Source organism: Neltuma alba, unplaced genomic scaffold (genome assembly GCF_004799145.2).
Source record: "Neltuma alba isolate B1F8T4 unplaced genomic scaffold, ASM479914v2 tig00008085_pilon, whole genome shotgun sequence".
Taxonomy (NCBI): Eukaryota; Viridiplantae; Streptophyta; class Magnoliopsida; order Fabales; family Fabaceae; genus Neltuma; species Neltuma alba.
This window is the reverse complement of record NW_021634942.1, coordinates 51,369-67,504: the sequence shown is the minus strand read 5'-3', so window position 1 is coordinate 67,504 and position 16,136 is coordinate 51,369. Positions and strand designations below refer to the sequence as shown.

The 16,136-nt window shown below is 34.3% G+C and overlaps 1 protein-coding gene across 5 annotated transcripts; it reads left to right on the top strand.

Annotated features, from left to right (window-relative positions):
• The first annotated feature begins 8,446 nt into the window (after positions 1-8,446).
• On the top strand, positions 8,447-15,572 carry LOC114753708 (topless-related protein 1). Of its 5 annotated transcripts, XM_028942416.1 has the most exons (25): positions 8,447-8,576; positions 9,197-9,330; positions 9,423-9,602; positions 9,747-9,860; positions 9,948-10,106; positions 10,233-10,411; positions 10,501-10,571; positions 10,669-10,783; positions 10,902-11,011; positions 11,103-11,172; positions 11,287-11,360; positions 11,449-11,544; positions 11,616-11,711; positions 11,824-11,951; positions 12,053-12,287; positions 12,478-12,639; positions 12,951-13,097; positions 13,388-13,483; positions 13,623-13,805; positions 13,902-14,030; positions 14,123-14,218; positions 14,426-14,614; positions 14,700-14,863; positions 15,015-15,237; positions 15,481-15,572. In XM_028942416.1, exons 2-24 carry the CDS (start codon positions 9,251-9,253, stop codon positions 15,190-15,192), a joined length of 3,051 nt encoding a protein of 1,016 aa, XP_028798249.1. In that variant the 5' UTR covers positions 8,447-8,576; positions 9,197-9,250; the 3' UTR covers positions 15,193-15,237; positions 15,481-15,572. The 5 variants fall into 5 exon arrangements, with proteins under 5 accessions (XP_028798249.1, XP_028798247.1, XP_028798252.1 ...); XM_028942414.1 differs by lacking the exon at positions 15,481-15,572 and having other exon boundaries at positions 15,015-15,396; XM_028942419.1 differs by lacking the exon at positions 15,481-15,572 and having other exon boundaries at positions 8,463-8,528; positions 15,015-15,396.
• The last annotated feature ends 564 nt before the right edge of the window (positions 15,573-16,136 follow it).

Below are 16,136 nucleotides of genomic sequence, written 5' to 3'. Positions count from 1 at the left end.
CATAGGAAAGATATATTGCACGTTATTAAAATTTGATTGTACCTAACCTAAATTGCACGTTATTAAAGCCTGAGTAATAAAAAGTAAAGTGTATAGACTGAGAATTTAATTGCACGTATGAAAGATATATTGCATATTATTAAAGTTTGATTGCACATAATGAAACACAAACTAAGAATTTAGTTGCACACAGGGATAATATATTGCATGTAAGGAAAATTTAGTTACACCTAACCTAAATTACACGTAATAGAAGAAAAATTGCTCATACGAGGAGTTTAGTTGCACGTACGGGAAGATTAGTTGTACCTTATGTAATTTACACATATTGCACTTATGTTTAAAGCACGTTGTGTGCAACCTAACTTGCCATATGTGCAATATATCTTTCTTATGTGTAACTTAACTCCTCATGTGTGCATTTTATCTTTCATTACACGTAACTTATAAACTAAGTGCAATTGGCTTTTTTGTACATGCAATATATCTTCCTTATGTGTAACTGAATTTTTATTTTGTGTAGTTTATCTTCGTTATGTGCAACTTATATTAAGTGCAATCAAACTCCAGTAATATACAATATATATTTTTTATGCGCAACTAAACTTCCAATCTGTGCAATTAAGGATATTTTGGTTTTTTCATCATGATATTTAATTTATACTACCTTCAGTCCTTAATATAAGACCTCATTTGATTTTTATTTTGGTTCTAAATATAAGATTCCAATCTATGTTGTCTCTCATATTTATATAATTTTTTCCAAGATAGTTCTTCTAATAATTGTAGTTTTGGCCAACATACTTGATTAACAATGATATTTTAAGAAAGACAATTCTTATTTATTACAAATAACTAACTTAATTTATTTTTAATCTTTTCAAATTAGTCAACTAGTTTTTATAATTAGGACCAGGGGTACTATTAAATAACTTCAAAAGTTGACAAACTGTCAAGTCACATCCATCAACATATTTTTTTAAATAGGGACTTTTCCCCAATTTTTCCAAGAACTACTTAGGTTATAAGGAATGCTAAAGGCAAAATTATAAAAATGTTTTTTTTTAAAATAAATTTTATATTCACACGTATAGAAAAGTATAGTCAAATTTTCTTTAATATAATAGGGAGAATCCATCCAAATTTTGCCGCCTGAACGTGGGGCCCATTATTCGTCGCCACAAGAATCATGCAAGTGTATTGGTCGTATGAAATATCAGCCTAACATCAAAGACAACTAAAGAGAAGACTCCGAGACAACGATATTATTATATAATTCATTTACTGATAATATATAGATAAAGCACATATCTGGAAACACGGTTACGTTATACAATAAATATGCTTATTGGATCTTTAAAAAAATTGAAAAGATTTGTTATCCCTTTCATTTTAGTATAAATTTTAAAATAAAGTAAGCAATAAACCATCTATTTTTCTGGGAAAATATGAATTATGAGAATGAGCGTGAGTTGTGAGTGGGGCAGGTGGGTCTGAGAAAAACATTTATATTTGGGAAATACCACTTCTTTCATCCCTATTTACATGTATACAGTGTAAAAATCATATTATTTAAAACGCACGTGTCAACTAGAAGATAAATATATAATATAAAATCATTTTTATTTTTTAGAATCTATTACTATATACTGAATATCACTCTATTTTTTTTCTAAAATACCTATTTGGTTCTTTAATTTTATGTGGAGTTTTAGTTTGGTCCATTAACTTTAAAAAATATGCTTTCAGTCTTTTAACTTCAAAATTATTAGTCTTTAATGATTTTTTTAACAATCATGGTTGTTTTAAATATTAAACTTAATATGTTAGTATTTAGTAATATTTTATCAGTATTCAAGAACTCAGTATTATATTTTTTGTTAATAGTTTTAGGATTAGAAGACTAAAAATTTGTTTTTTAAAATTAAAAAATCAAAATAAAATTTTATGTAAAATTAAAAGATTAAAAATATGTTTTTCTGATCCTAAATATAGTTGGAAATCTTAATTTATTTGTTTAATATCCAGTCATCCAGTGGCTGCAGGGGAAACGTGTACGAGGGTGGAGACTGGAGAGCGTGAGGAGAGAGAAATGTGATGTATAAATTAAAGTGGAACCGCCATAAGTGGGCCCCACACACCTGACGCATTCGCACGGTGCTTGCGCTTCTCGCCGCCATGGCTTAGTGGACCATGGGCCCACATAATCTCGTCACTCCCTTGGCCAAACCTTACTTTGTGTCTGGGGTGTTTCAAAAGCCGCTAGTCTCTCACACAATAAATTTTTATTAAAATAAATACTATTATCTAGTGCTTAACACTCTGACAATATTTTAAATAAAATTATTTTCAATAAAAAGATATCAGTTTACAAAAAAATATTTTTACATTTTTCATATATATACTTACTTTCAATTCTATAAAATTATTTTTAAACCTGTGATTTAGCTTTTACTTAAACACAAACTCTTTTTTTGAGAGGTGAGACCATAGAGTAGTAACTCACACACTCGGTTCCTGCGCGCGAGTGAAGCATACTTATAGTAAGGGATTATAATTACTCTTATTTTGTTTTATAATTAATGACATGTTTCAACAAAACTAATTAGAAAAAATAAAAGCATGCATGCCATACAATTATGAAAGAATAATATTGAAATAAATTACCTATAACACGCCTCTGCTCTGTAGATTTATAATTGAATAAGATTTCAAAACGTTGCCCTAAAATTAGAACATAATGAGTATTGCTCAATCTCTTACTTCTTTTTTTTTTTTTGATAAGGTGCTCGGTCTTTTATTGTATGTTGCTTTTATTATTATTATTATTATTATTATTATTATTATTATATGGCATGTGATAGCTTTAAAGAGTGTTAAAGTTTTTTCATGTATTCTCATATTTAATAAAGATGGTGACAGAGAATAAAAATTAATATAATGATAAAATGCAACGTAACCGATAAGATAATGTTGAGAATCACTTAAATCTTACAATAAATCTAATAATTTTAACTATTTTTATTGGTGGATGTAAATTAGTTAAAAACAACTTATATTCATTTGGTCCTATTTATCACATAGAGAGAAAGTTACATATGATTTTATTTGTGAGTTACTTCGTTACATTTACAACATGAATGTTTTGCTTTAACCTTTGTTATTATTGTGTAGATTATTTTTTAAAATTGTATATACGAAATGGAAATAAAATTAAAAGATTGTTTAATTTTAAAGTAAAGTTAATCAGTTTTGAATTTTTTTTCTTAATTAAAATGTATTGAAAGTTCAATACTTATAAATAGGATGAGAAGATTACCGCTTTGGTACTTAATATAAATTACTTGTAACAGATTTTTACATATTAGAAAAATTTGTTAATTTTTAAAATTTTATTCTTAGTAAAATTTTCTCTCTATATGTATGTTTATAAATAATTCTCATATCTCTTAACTTGTTTTTATCTCTTTTCAATAAGAATTAAATAAAGATAAAATTTAAAAAACAAACATTAATTACACTATAAGTAATTTACACTTAGATCAAAATTTTTTCTTAAAAATATGACTTGCTCATTGGTCTTATTTATAAGTCACTTTTAACATATTCTATACAGACTAAAAAAAACTTTAAACTTTATTAACTCTCACTTAAACGTCAATAATTTTCTAACTTTATCCATATTTAATATATATTATACCTCATGTAAACAAAATTAACATAATAATAAATGAAAAATGAAATTGTATATCAATACAAAAAAAAATTCTCAATACGTTATAAATATGATTGGAAAATGTCTTATCCCTCTACCCTATAAATAGGATATGAGAAGTATATTAACTAGTGGATTGGTATTTAATGTTTTTGTTTTTTAATTAACTGGGCCCACTCCTTAGGAAAATTAATGCAATGTGCCTTATTAAATGCGGGGCAATGAAATGCAATGAATGCTCATTTAATAAGAGAGATTCAGCCAGCAAAATTAATGACTAATTACATACATTTAATTGCTTTAGAGCAGTTTATACAAACAATACATTGAATTGCAAAATTCCAGTTGGGCGTGGTCCGGTTTGCTGAGCTGGGGAGGTCACGAGGAACATCATGGGCCGACATTTGGAGCGTCGCGGCACGTGAGGGGCGGTGGGGCGAAGGCGTTTCCCAAGTTTGTTTCAGTATGACGTGGTGTGGGTCCCACCAACTTTGTTCCTTCCTTGGTCACAATCTTCTAGGCCGGAGTTTGTTGTGTCCTCCTGTTTTTAGTCAGTATTTCTTACGCGCCTCAAAATAGAGTATGGTATAGGTAGCAGGCCAGGAGCCAAGGGTTATTTTAAGAATTAGAAATCACATATATATATATATACACACACACACATATATGCATATTTATGTTCAGTTCTAAATTTTTTATATTGTCTTTGCCTTATCGAGTCAGACCGGTTCAAATTAACCTTTACCCGTAATATATAATATTTTTTATTTTTTAAGATGTGACTATCCTAAAATCCAAACAATTTGTAACTATTCGTACACAATATAAATAATCTAAATAGCGAAATACATTATTTATGCTCTGGCAAATAAAACATTATTTATAAGTTATAAATAATATAATTTATATGTTAAATTCAATTTTTTGGAGTACACAAATAATGTGTTTATTAGTTTTAACAAATATGATTCATATTCTTTTTTTTTCTGGCCAGAAAATATGATTCATATTCATACGGAGGCACCCAAATAAAACTAAATTAAAAAACTATGTTTTCATATTATACAAGTAAGCAAAAGAAAAAAAAATCAGTATCCAATGCGTTCCTAATATGCATAGGAGCCTATCCTATTCATAATTAATTTACAAACATAGTAATACCGTTTCTTCTCCAAAAAAATATCATAAAACATGTTTTCTTTTCCTTTTTTTTAAACAAACATTTATTAATTAAGTCTTCTTATACATGGAAAAATATCAACTAAAACATGCTTATAGACCTATCATTAAATTAAAAGCCCTCAAAGGGGAATCCTGATTAATTAATATAAGAATTCATTAAGCTCAATCAACTGAAAAAACAAAATTAATAAACTTAACTTCTTTCACATCATAAAGTATTGACAATTAATTTATTTTGTTAAAAAAATTAAATAATTTTACCCTTGTTTTTGTCTGATATAACAATAACAATAAGATTTTTGTGCCTTGTAGATGCTTAAAATAGAAATGCGCTGTTATAATCTTCTAATCCTATTTATAAGTCACTTCTGGCATGTTTTATATAGATTAAGAAAAACTTTAAACTTTATTAATTCCCTTTTAGAATTCAACAATATTTCAATTTTATCTGTGTAATATACACTATATCTCATGCAAATAAAATCAATACAATAATAAATGAGGGGTAAAATTGTATATCTATACAAAAAATTTCTCTTAATACTCTATAAATAGGACAAAAAATAACTTCTCTTTCCGCAATATAAATAGAACCAGAATATGTTATTAAAACAACCAGTAATTATCATAAATTTAGATATACACAGCAAATCTTCTCATGATGAATACAGTGAATGTGATGATAAATAATGAATTTTTATCATTAATGTTTTTGCAGATAAGTGAAAAATTACATGCTCAAGATTGATAGAAAAGCTGAAGCAAACAACCTCGTTTATATTTTTTGCCCCATATTATTTGGTTTTGGGGGTGGGTGTCGTTGGCAGAGGCATATATGAAGCGCGTACTACACAGACGCCTGAGGCGATGGCTGGCTCTCACATGGGACCGTCTTACATTCTGTGTTTTTATACCCAGCAGCTTTTCCGGTTTTCTAATCTGTGTTTAATAAATATAAAACTTATTTTATAACAAGAAACTTATCTTTTATATTTATTTTATAATATAATTTATATTATAAAATTAGTCTTTAGTGCCGGAGTGGTCCTTAATTGAGGCGGTCGGTTTTCACTGTACGGTGGCCCTATAAATACCTGCTTCCTCTCAACACTGTTTCATGCATACCCTTCTCCATAGATCTAGCTTCTCCTGTGAGCTCCTCTTTGCACTTTTATATCTCTGCTTTTCTCTGCATTTCTTTCTCCTCCTCCTCTGGCTAGTTACCATTTGAGTTCATAACCTGTCTTCATTATCCAGACATAAGCTTTTGACTTTTACCAACTCATCCTTCTAATTTTCTGGTATTGGGCCCTCATGATAAGGATATCAATCTTTTCTTTTCGTCAACGCACGCAATCAGATTTGCATTATCACACATTTATTTCCATCAGCTTCCGCTGGTTTAATTTGTTTATGTCCGTTTTCTTTTTATTTTTCTCCTTGTTTAGTTTGTCTTTTTGCTTCTTCCCTCTCTTTTTCATATGCTGTGCGCGCGCGTGTATTGTCTTTGTACTAAGATTCGGATTTAATTTTGGTTTCGTTGGGGTATTTGGGACCAGAGAAAGGATAACAGCGACAATGGCTATCAACCCTGAGGTTCATGACGATGTTATCCTCGTCCTTGTGCTGCGACATTTGATTGAACGTGACTTCACTGAGACTGCACATTGGTGATGGGTTTTCCTTCTCTCTCTCTCTGTCGATTTTCGATTGTATTTTTTTCACTGGGTTAAAGATGAATCACTGATTTGATAATTTTGATCGTCGTGTGTGTTTTGCAGCCTGGAGCGTGGAAGTGGTTTCTATTTCCACATTCCATACTTCGAGGAGCTAGCTGGTCGTTACGATGAGGCTGAAGATTATGTCGTCGGATTCACCTCCGTGGAAGAAAACAGATGCTCTGCCAAACTAATCTTCGACATCAAGAAGCTCAGGCTCCTGGAACCCCTCCACACGTATAATACTTTTTGTTTAAAGGCTCTTTTTTTAAGTAGAGAACAAACACTAACTGCCTAAGATTATAAGCTACAAGGCTAATGACTTGCAAAAAAGTCTTTTTCAATCAAGTAGTACTTACTTTCACACACACATGATTTGTTGAATTGATATATTCACAGTGGAGCAAGACGCTATGCCAGGGAAATTGTGAACCATGAGTTCCCTCAGTTCACAGTATACAACGATCAAATATATGTTCAAGCACTGGAGCTGGTTTCCATGGAGAATTACAGGTGCATTGTAATATTATACTCCTCCGGTCCTTAATATAAAACTCTTACACTAGTATATACAGGAGTCTTATATTTAGAACCGGAAGAGTACTATATATAGAATGTAGTGAAAGTGGAGATTGTACTTATATAACAGTATAGGGGTGTGTATGTGTGTGTCTGTAGGACTCATCATGCGATGATAAGGTATGAGAAATTGAGAATCCAGGAACAAGGAGACTTGTGGTGGAGGAGCTGAAAAAATGCATCAGAGCCAACCCAACGTTTCAGGGAAAACTTGAGCTTCCTTCGTTACAGACAATGATTCGGCGTACGCACGGGGTAAGGGAAGAAAACGGTGTCATGCGCAGATTCTATCCATTGTTCTATGAGTACCGGAATCGCCATGGAAACAACTAGCTAGAACAAGACTCCTTCTGTCTCTACATGTCTGGCTCTACGAATGGAAACGAAGCAACTACTTAATTATTTATATATATATATATATATATCCATATGCATATTTCTATATCCAGCTTGCCAAATTTTTGGAATCTCAATTCAGTATATTCAAGGGATTGAAATTCAGTAGCTGTGCTTATATATGTGTATGTAAGTTCTACCTAGACAGTTTTTCCTGCCTTCTGTTTTTAAATATCCAGTTCTACTGTGTGCCTAAGTTAATATCAAAATCATGAAGCCAGACTCTGTTAGTAAATTCGGACTGCCCTATGTTGTTTAATCCCGGTTTGCTAGTGGCTTCTGTGCCCTGGAGTTTTACATGTGTTCAATTAATAATGATTTTTGTAACGGAGCCTTGCGAATTGAGATTCTGAGCTAAGTAATCCACAAGGCTAGATGGTTCAATGTGGATTTAAAGAAAATCCAGATTTCCCTTATTAAGGTTTCTTGATTAGGAAGAGGGTTAATGAAAAACCCGAAACCCGAGTTTTATGTTAGGGGCTAAATTTAGTAATACTAAAAAGAAGAAGCGTCCAGAATCTTTGTCCTTTCTATCAGTGATTAGGAAACTAACCGGGCAGTTAATTGATGGAGTACTATTATGGCAAATAAAACATAAATTGAGGGCTTGCTTTCTTTTTCCCGAAAGGGCAGAAAGAACCGGCACGAGGTATTCTATTTTCATTTGTAAATTTATTTCCTCTTTTTGGCTGAAAACGACGTGATTTAATGGGGCGGCTCTTATTCCAAAAAAACCATCTGCGCTTGCGTGCGGCACACCGGCATGCGACCAGACGTTGACCCTTGTAGCCCCAGAGCCACATTGATAGCTCATTGCTCTTATCACACACTTATCATCGCTCCCTTACAGCGCCGACTATAAATTGGTCAGCCTCGGCCGTAATGGCCCCCATCCCTTACAGAGAATCTGAGCTGAAATAAGCCTTCTGAAAGCCATAGTAAAGACTTTCAGTCTCATTTTCCTTTTCCAGGCTTCCTTTTTCAATGTAAAAGCCAATTTCTTCTTCTTAATTTGCTTCTCTTTATCATTCCGACGAGCTTTGAGGAACTTTTTCTGCCTGTTCCTCTTGTTTCCTTCTATTCCACTCCCTCTGTTTTTACTAATAAACATTTATCTTCGTCTTCAATTCTTCGAACAACAAATTAACCCTTTTCAGTTCGTATTTTTAAATTTGAGCAATAATTATTATGGCGATTGTAGCAGACTATTGAAGAAGATACTTTGATCAGAGTCTTTATTTTCAGTTGTTGATAGCGCTAATGTTTACCCCATAAATTCGCTCTTAAAGATTCGGATCCAATCGGTGCATTCTCTTTGCTATTACTTTTTTCCAGTTGTCTAATTTTGGAACCTATTTGCATAATCAAAAGCCTGACCTGATTCTTCTGGAGTTCAAAACTGAAAAGAATCGAAAGGAGGCCACTTTTGAAAAATCTCAACTTTTCAAAAACCCCCTTCATAATGGTTTTCTCTAGCCAATTGATATTTTTTTCCGTAAGTAGCGGTAGAATACTTCTCCAAGACATACGTTGCATTTGTTCGTATTTTGGTTGGGAGTGATAGTACGATTTGGCTGAAACGTTTGATTTTTTTCCTCTTTATCAGATATATACCTATATTCTGAACTGGTAATCTGTAAGACAAACAGCGATTGTGGTTATGTCCAGCCTCAAGAAAGAGATTATCTTCTTAATTTTACAGTTTTGTGAAGAGGAAGGCTTCAAGGAAACTGTACATATGTATGTTTCTTTGACTTTCTGGTTTTAATTTCACCCTTCCTTTAATTTTTATTTTTATGGTTCTTATTGTTTTCTTTATCCTGCATTTATAGGCTCGAGCGTGAGAGCGGGTGCTACTTTGACAAGAAACATTTCGAGGACATGGTGCTTGCCGGGAAATTTGAGGACGCTGAAACCTATTTATCTTGTTTCACAACTGTTGATGACAATAGGTTCTCCACCAAAATATACTTTGAATTGAGGAAACAGAAATTCCTTGAAGCGTTGGACACGTAAGCTTTTCATTTCACACAGAACTTGTCGGTCTAGGCACTTTCTTCTGGCCATCATATTTTCCATGGACCTTAGTTGTTCTTATTAAGCTGTATTGTTCATGGTTTGTTCCTAGCTGTAATCATTTTCACTTATGTCATCAGAAATGATCGTTCCAAGGCTCTAGATATCCTGATGAAGGATGTCAAAGTTTTTGCCCCAGGACACGAGGACCTTCTCAAAGAAATGACTCAGCTGTTGACAATTAATAATATAAGGTCTGAATCATGGATTTCCTTCTACTGATCTTTTACATGGTCAGTAACGTCCTTCAGAGAGCATAATTTCTTTATGGGCCTCAACAGGGAACATGAATCACTTTCAAACTACCAAGACACAAATTCCGTGAGGAAGATTGTCCTAGAGGATCTTAAAACAATCATTGAAGAAAATCCACTGCTTAATGGGAAGCTGAAATTTCCCGCAATAAAATCTCAGAGGTTAAGTAGTCTTCTTAGCCAAAGGTTTCACTCTATTTCTTTTAGTGGAAGTTGATAATTGATATTGGATCATTTGCATTCATGTCCTCCTTTAACACTATTATCAACATCAGAAACTTGCAGAAAACTAATTTATCTTCAATTTGTCAGCTTAAATTGGCAACATCTGCTGTGCAAACATCCTATTCCTGAGCCTGTTATACAAACCCTCTTTGTGGACCATGTTTGTAAGCTGTGCTCAGATCCCTCAAATCCTGTAAACAGTGATGATTGTGGCCCCTCTACTGTAACAGACTCCTCGCTCTTCCCTACTGCTAATGAAAGTTCAGGTTTGGGGTCTTGACCTTTGCATGGGTTCCTTTTTAAGGTGGTCATTAATGCTAGGAGTTGATGGTGATCTTTGATGCCCTTTCTGTAGAAGCGTCTGTGAAGGTTCTTGAGGATCCTAATCAAATACTCAAGGGGGAATCCTGCAAAGCTTTAAATGAGGTCAACTAGATGAATTTTTTTTTTCTTCTTTCTATCTCTCCTTACATTTCTTATTTTGTGTCCGCAGAATTAAATGCATGGGGTGCCTTTTGTGTAGGTAACATCATCGGCCGTAAAAAGTTACCTGCCCCGGAAAGTTGTTCTGACACTGAATGATGATTCGCCACCTACTAGCATGGATTTTCATCCTACTTGGCACACTGTTCTTCTAGGTCGTTTCATACTTGATGTTGCTATTTGACTATTTTTTTCTTCTGTGTAATTTGGTGAAAATTTTGGCATTGAAAAAGTGAAAACTGCTAACATATGACCAATGATATATTACTTCAGTTGGAACTCAAATCGGCAATTTAGGAATTTGGGATGTTGCATCCGGTGAGAAGTTGCTTTTTATAAATTTTGAGGTTTGGGACATTGGAGCATGTTCACCCTATTTCAAGGTATGCCTGTTCCCATACCAAGTTGTACATTAATGAATTGTTATCATACTGTAAATAATCTAATTTTGGAACCATTGTCAATGATGTCCAGGAAGCCATAGAAAAAGATTTGTGGATTTCTGTTAACAAAGTCATTTGGAGCTCAGATGGTTCATTGTTCGGTAAGGATGTTAAGCTACTTGACCAATTCTAATAAAGCAATCATCAACGATCTCAAACTTTCTTTTTCCCCTTTTCTTTCTTGCTTCTAATTATTTTTTTCCCATTTTGAATAGGGGTTGCATTTTCGAAACATCTTGTTCAGTTATATTCCTATAATGGTGGAGTAGACATTTGCCAGCATCTGGAAGTAACAATCTTTTAACCCTCTAAATTTCTAGTTTCATAGATGTGATATTTGTGTTTTCTGGATGTAATGCTAAATATTTTCTTCTCAGATTGAAGCTCATCGTGGCAATGTCAATGATATAGCCTTTTCTTTCGTTCGTGAGCAACTATTAGTCATAACATGTGGTGATGACAAGGCAGTAAAGGTAAGTTCACTGGACAAATGATAAATGTTTTGAGTAATAAAGAAACTGATGTGTTCATCGCTGTTTTGAAGGTGTGGGATGCGGATACCGGTGAGCGGTTTTATGTTTTTGGTGGTCACAATGCTCCAGTTTGTTCCATCTGTCCTCATGTGAAGGAAAATGTTCATGTAACAATGCTTTGGATTATTTGCCATTGAACACAATCTCATTACTTTTTAACTGGTTGCATGTATCGCTGATTTTTTTGTATGTTGTGATTTTTGTTCTCCTACCCCTCAGTTTATATTTTCAACTTCAATCGATGGGAAGATCAAGGCATGGTTATATGATACTATGGGCCCCAGAGTTGATTATGACGCCCCTGGTTGTGGATACACTAAATTGGCTTACAGCACTAACGATCAAAGGTTGTGAGCAACTGAAATCCCTTTTTTATTGAATTAGTTGCCGTCTGTGTGGTAATGAATATGTGACTATTGTGTAACTATTGTTATAAAACTTTATGTAGGCTTTTTTCATGTGGTGTTGGCAAGGATGGAGAGCCATTTCTTGTGGAATGGGATGAAAGTGAAGGGTACATAAAAAGAGTCTACGAAGGACTTAAGGCTCCATGCTCTTCAAAAATCCAATTTGATACGACGAGGAACCAATTTTTGGTTGCTGGTGATGATCATATGGTTAAATATTGGGATATGGACAACGTACAGCTATTGGCAAGCACCAATGCCGAAGGGGGTTTGCTGGTAATCACCTCAATGACCTTTTTGAAAATCATGTTAATGATTTGACCAAAGCCATAAAATGAACATTCCGTGATCGAAGATCGTAAATACTTGAGGGGCTTGATCCTGGATCAGAATATTTTTAGAGAAGTGTGGCTAAGGAAATGTTTGACATGGAAAAGTCACTCTCAGTTGAGCTTCGTTTGTGCAGGAATATCCTTGCATTCGCTTCAACAAGGAGGGGAGACTGCTGGCTGTTGCTGCAAGCGAAAATAAAATCAAAATCTTAGAACCTGATTATGATGTTTTACTGATGCAAAATGAAGCGCCTTCTATTCATGCCCCCACTGTTCTCTCTGAAACCTCAGCAGAGGTGAGAATATTGCATCTCAACCCTTAACCGTCTGGTTTCTGGCATGTTGTCCATCTTTGGTTGATGCCATTGTTAATGCCAGAAATGGCGGCATTTTCATAGTTTGTGGTAAGCTTTGAATTTCTACTAGACGTAGATTATGAAATTTGAGGTTCATTAATATTCTGTCTGTTTCCCTATAGAAGCATGATATATAGTTATATGCAAACAAATGATCCCAATCATCTAGTTGGTGCACTCTTTATTGATATTCTTTTATGATCTTGGATTTACATGTAGTCACCTTATAGTAATAATTTATTTATTTTCAGAATGAGAACAAAGAAGTCTTGGAAGGCATGAATACTAATTTAACCGAAGAAGATAATAACTCGTCGAAGTTTTGGAAGATCTTCAAAATTTCTGAACCATCTCAGTGTCAGTTCATGCAGCTCCCTGTTCATCCAAAAGTCAATAAGGTTTGGCCATTTTTGCTTTATTGGCATCATCGGTGATAACTAGATGCAGCATCACATGTTAATAATGCTTCAACCATACATTTAGCTCCATGTCACGATTAAGTATGTTTTAGCTATCATCAGATTCCTCATTATAATAATGATATCACTTTGCATCTGCTTTGAGGACTCGACTAAATATATTCAAATTGAATTTAGAAGGCTGAAAATTAGAAGTGCGCCGACAAGTTAAAAGATTTTTGGATAAGAAAGTTAAATACTCTTACCACTTTCTTTCTGATGAAGCACAGATTGTCAGACTGATTTACACCAGCGCGGGAAATGCCATCTTGGCTTTGGCATCAGATGGTATAAATGTACTTTGGAAATGGCCAGGGAATGAGCAAGTTAGTAGAGGCTTTCATACTCATTCTTAGATTTTTATTATTTTTATTTTTCACCTCTTCCAGTTCGTTCTTGCCTCTCCCGGAGTTGAATTTGGAGTCTTAATTTACGGTACAATAAAAGATAAGTTATCGCATGTAGGCAACCTCCCAAGTTTCCCCTCACTTATGGCAACCAAGGAATGGCTCGCGGTTTATGAGCAACGACCTTGGGAGTGTCAAGCCCGAAGAATCAATAGGCTGTTTTGCTATATCAAAAAATGATTCATATCTCATTTCAGCATCAGGTGGTTTAATCTCTTTGTTCAACATGTTGACATTCAAGGTAACCTTAAGAGATATTGTGTTTCCTTTTGCTAATTGTTTGTAATGATGCTAGGATTCAACTAACGTGAAACTACTCGTTGGCTTTTAATAACAGACTATGACAACTTTCATGTCCCCACCACCTAAGGCGACATCTATTTCCTTCTACCCTCAAGATAATAATGTGCTTGCTATTGGCTTTGATGATTCTAGCATCTTTATTTATAACGTCCGTACATGCAAGGTATGTGGCTTTTGCTTGATTAGAGAAAGACGTGCACCGCCCCGTGATCAGAGGAAATTGAAGCCAGTTGTCCGTGACTCGTGTATATGCAGGTTATCAGAAAGCTCAAAGGTCACTCAACAAGAGTCACTTCTCTTGCCTTCTCAAACACTTTACATGTTCTTGTTTCTGCTGAGGTTAATAATCAGGTTGGTGTTCAATACTCAATACAATTGTCACCATATGACTGCTACTACTTCTGAACTAGCTCCCATGTTTTTTTTTTCCCCTCCTGACCAACATGGATCTGTTTCCTTTGGCTACTTTGTCTCATTTTAATAGTTCAAAGGCATTATGGAATGACTAGCCAAAAAGGGCCAGGAATATGAACTTCTTACCTTTTCGACTTCTTGCAGATTTGCTTATGGAATATCGAAGGCTGGGAAAAAGTGAAAGGAAGGAACTTGCAGATACCTGCTCAAAGGAAGCCAGAAGTGCCATCTGATACTCACATTCAGTTTCACCCGGAACAGATAAACTTCCTCGTTGTACAAGATAGCCATCTTGCAATTTATGAAGCACAGGAATTAACTTGTATCAAACAGGTTCCTTATACTTCCCGTCCTATATGATGAACTTTTCTTCATGGATGTTATGAAATGACTAAATATGGCTCTTGTTTCATAGCAGTGGGTTCCGGTACTCCCTTTGGTTATCTCCCAGGCAGTTTTCTCATCTGATGGAACGGACATATATGCCGGATTTGTGGATGGGACTATCACCATATTTGATGGTTTAAATCTTCAGCCTCTTTGCAAGATAGATCCCACTGCTTACCTGCCCCACACTTCAAGGTATGCCATTCCCCAGTCTGGTCAAAATCTCGAGATAAGCCAAAAGTGATATTTGCATTACAGTACCACAATCATCACGATTCAGGATAGATTGCCAAGTATTCTAGGACTTTGTGCATTGATATTAATACAATGTATTTGGTGGTTGCAGTGAGAGCATATCCCTACTTGCTATGGCGGCAAATCCCGTGACGGCAGGCCAGTTTGCTGTGGGGCTTTCAGATGGTAATGTCTATGTGATGGAGCCTCCTGAGCCAGGACCTAAGTGGCCCACACTTGCACGTGATGACAAGGAGGCAGCAGAACCCAGTGGTGTGGGAGTCGTTTAGTCTGATGCGAATTGAGGGGGATAAGACTTGCACATGGTTTATCCAGGGAGCAATAAATCGGCCCAATAGTTCAGTTGTTGCATTAGTTTTATAGAAATCTTTCTGGGGCCTTTGTTGAAGGCCCGAACTCTGAAAAAAAAAAATTGATGGCCCCTGCTTATACCTCCTCTTTATCTGCTTCTAATGGATGTCATTGCGCTTTAATTGTCTCCCTCTCTCTGCTGCTCTTCATTTATCGTTTTTAATGGCTTTTAATTTTAATTTTAATTTCCTTCATCATTTTGTCCAAGGACAACGTGCAACATTAACTAATGCTAACAATTTGAATGCGTGGAAAAATTTTCAGATCGAAAGCTGTTGGACTAAGTGAAAAAAATATAGACAAAATTTTTTATAAATTTAATGTCTTGAAGCTTAATAACAAAACCTTATTTAAAATCCATAACATGATTTCTTATTTGCAGTCCAGTCCAAACAAGAATCCTCCAGTCCAAACTCTGTAGACCTAGGTCTTTTAAGGTTCATATAAATTCAGTCCCTAATAATTTTCTTTTGTAAAAATTGAACGAACAGAATGGTGTAAATTTAGAAGCTCAATAAAAGGAAGAATTGTTTGACAAAACAAGTGGGCTTCAAAGCAAGTATTAAAAATATTAACCCAAAAACATTACAACGATGTTAATGCCTTTGTTTTTTAATTTTAAAATATTAAGGTTCTCAGTATGTCATTGATGTTCTCAAAAGGTCTTTGAATATCATTTTTTTTTTCCATAAAATATAACCAAAATTTTGGTTTTTGATTCTCCTTTAGAATAGGGTTTAAAATAGAACTATAACTAAGATGCTTATTTGCTCGGGAAGAGGCAATATGTATAGCACAATGTTACAAGCAGTTCTCAATATCATGACTAACTCTACAGAGCGATCTCCAAAACAAAGTCATA

Coding starts and splice junctions, on each gene's coding strand:
- LOC114753708 (XM_028942416.1), top strand. CDS start 9,251: ATGTCCAGCCTCAAGAAAGAGATTATCTTCTTAATTTTACAGTTTTGT. Junction 9,331..9,422: donor TTCAAGGAAACTGTACATAT/GTATGTTTCTTT, acceptor CTGCATTTATAG/GCTCGAGCGTGAGAGCGGGT. Junction 13,484..13,622: donor AATGGCCAGGGAATGAGCAA/GTTAGTAGAGGC, acceptor TATCGCATGTAG/GCAACCTCCCAAGTTTCCCC.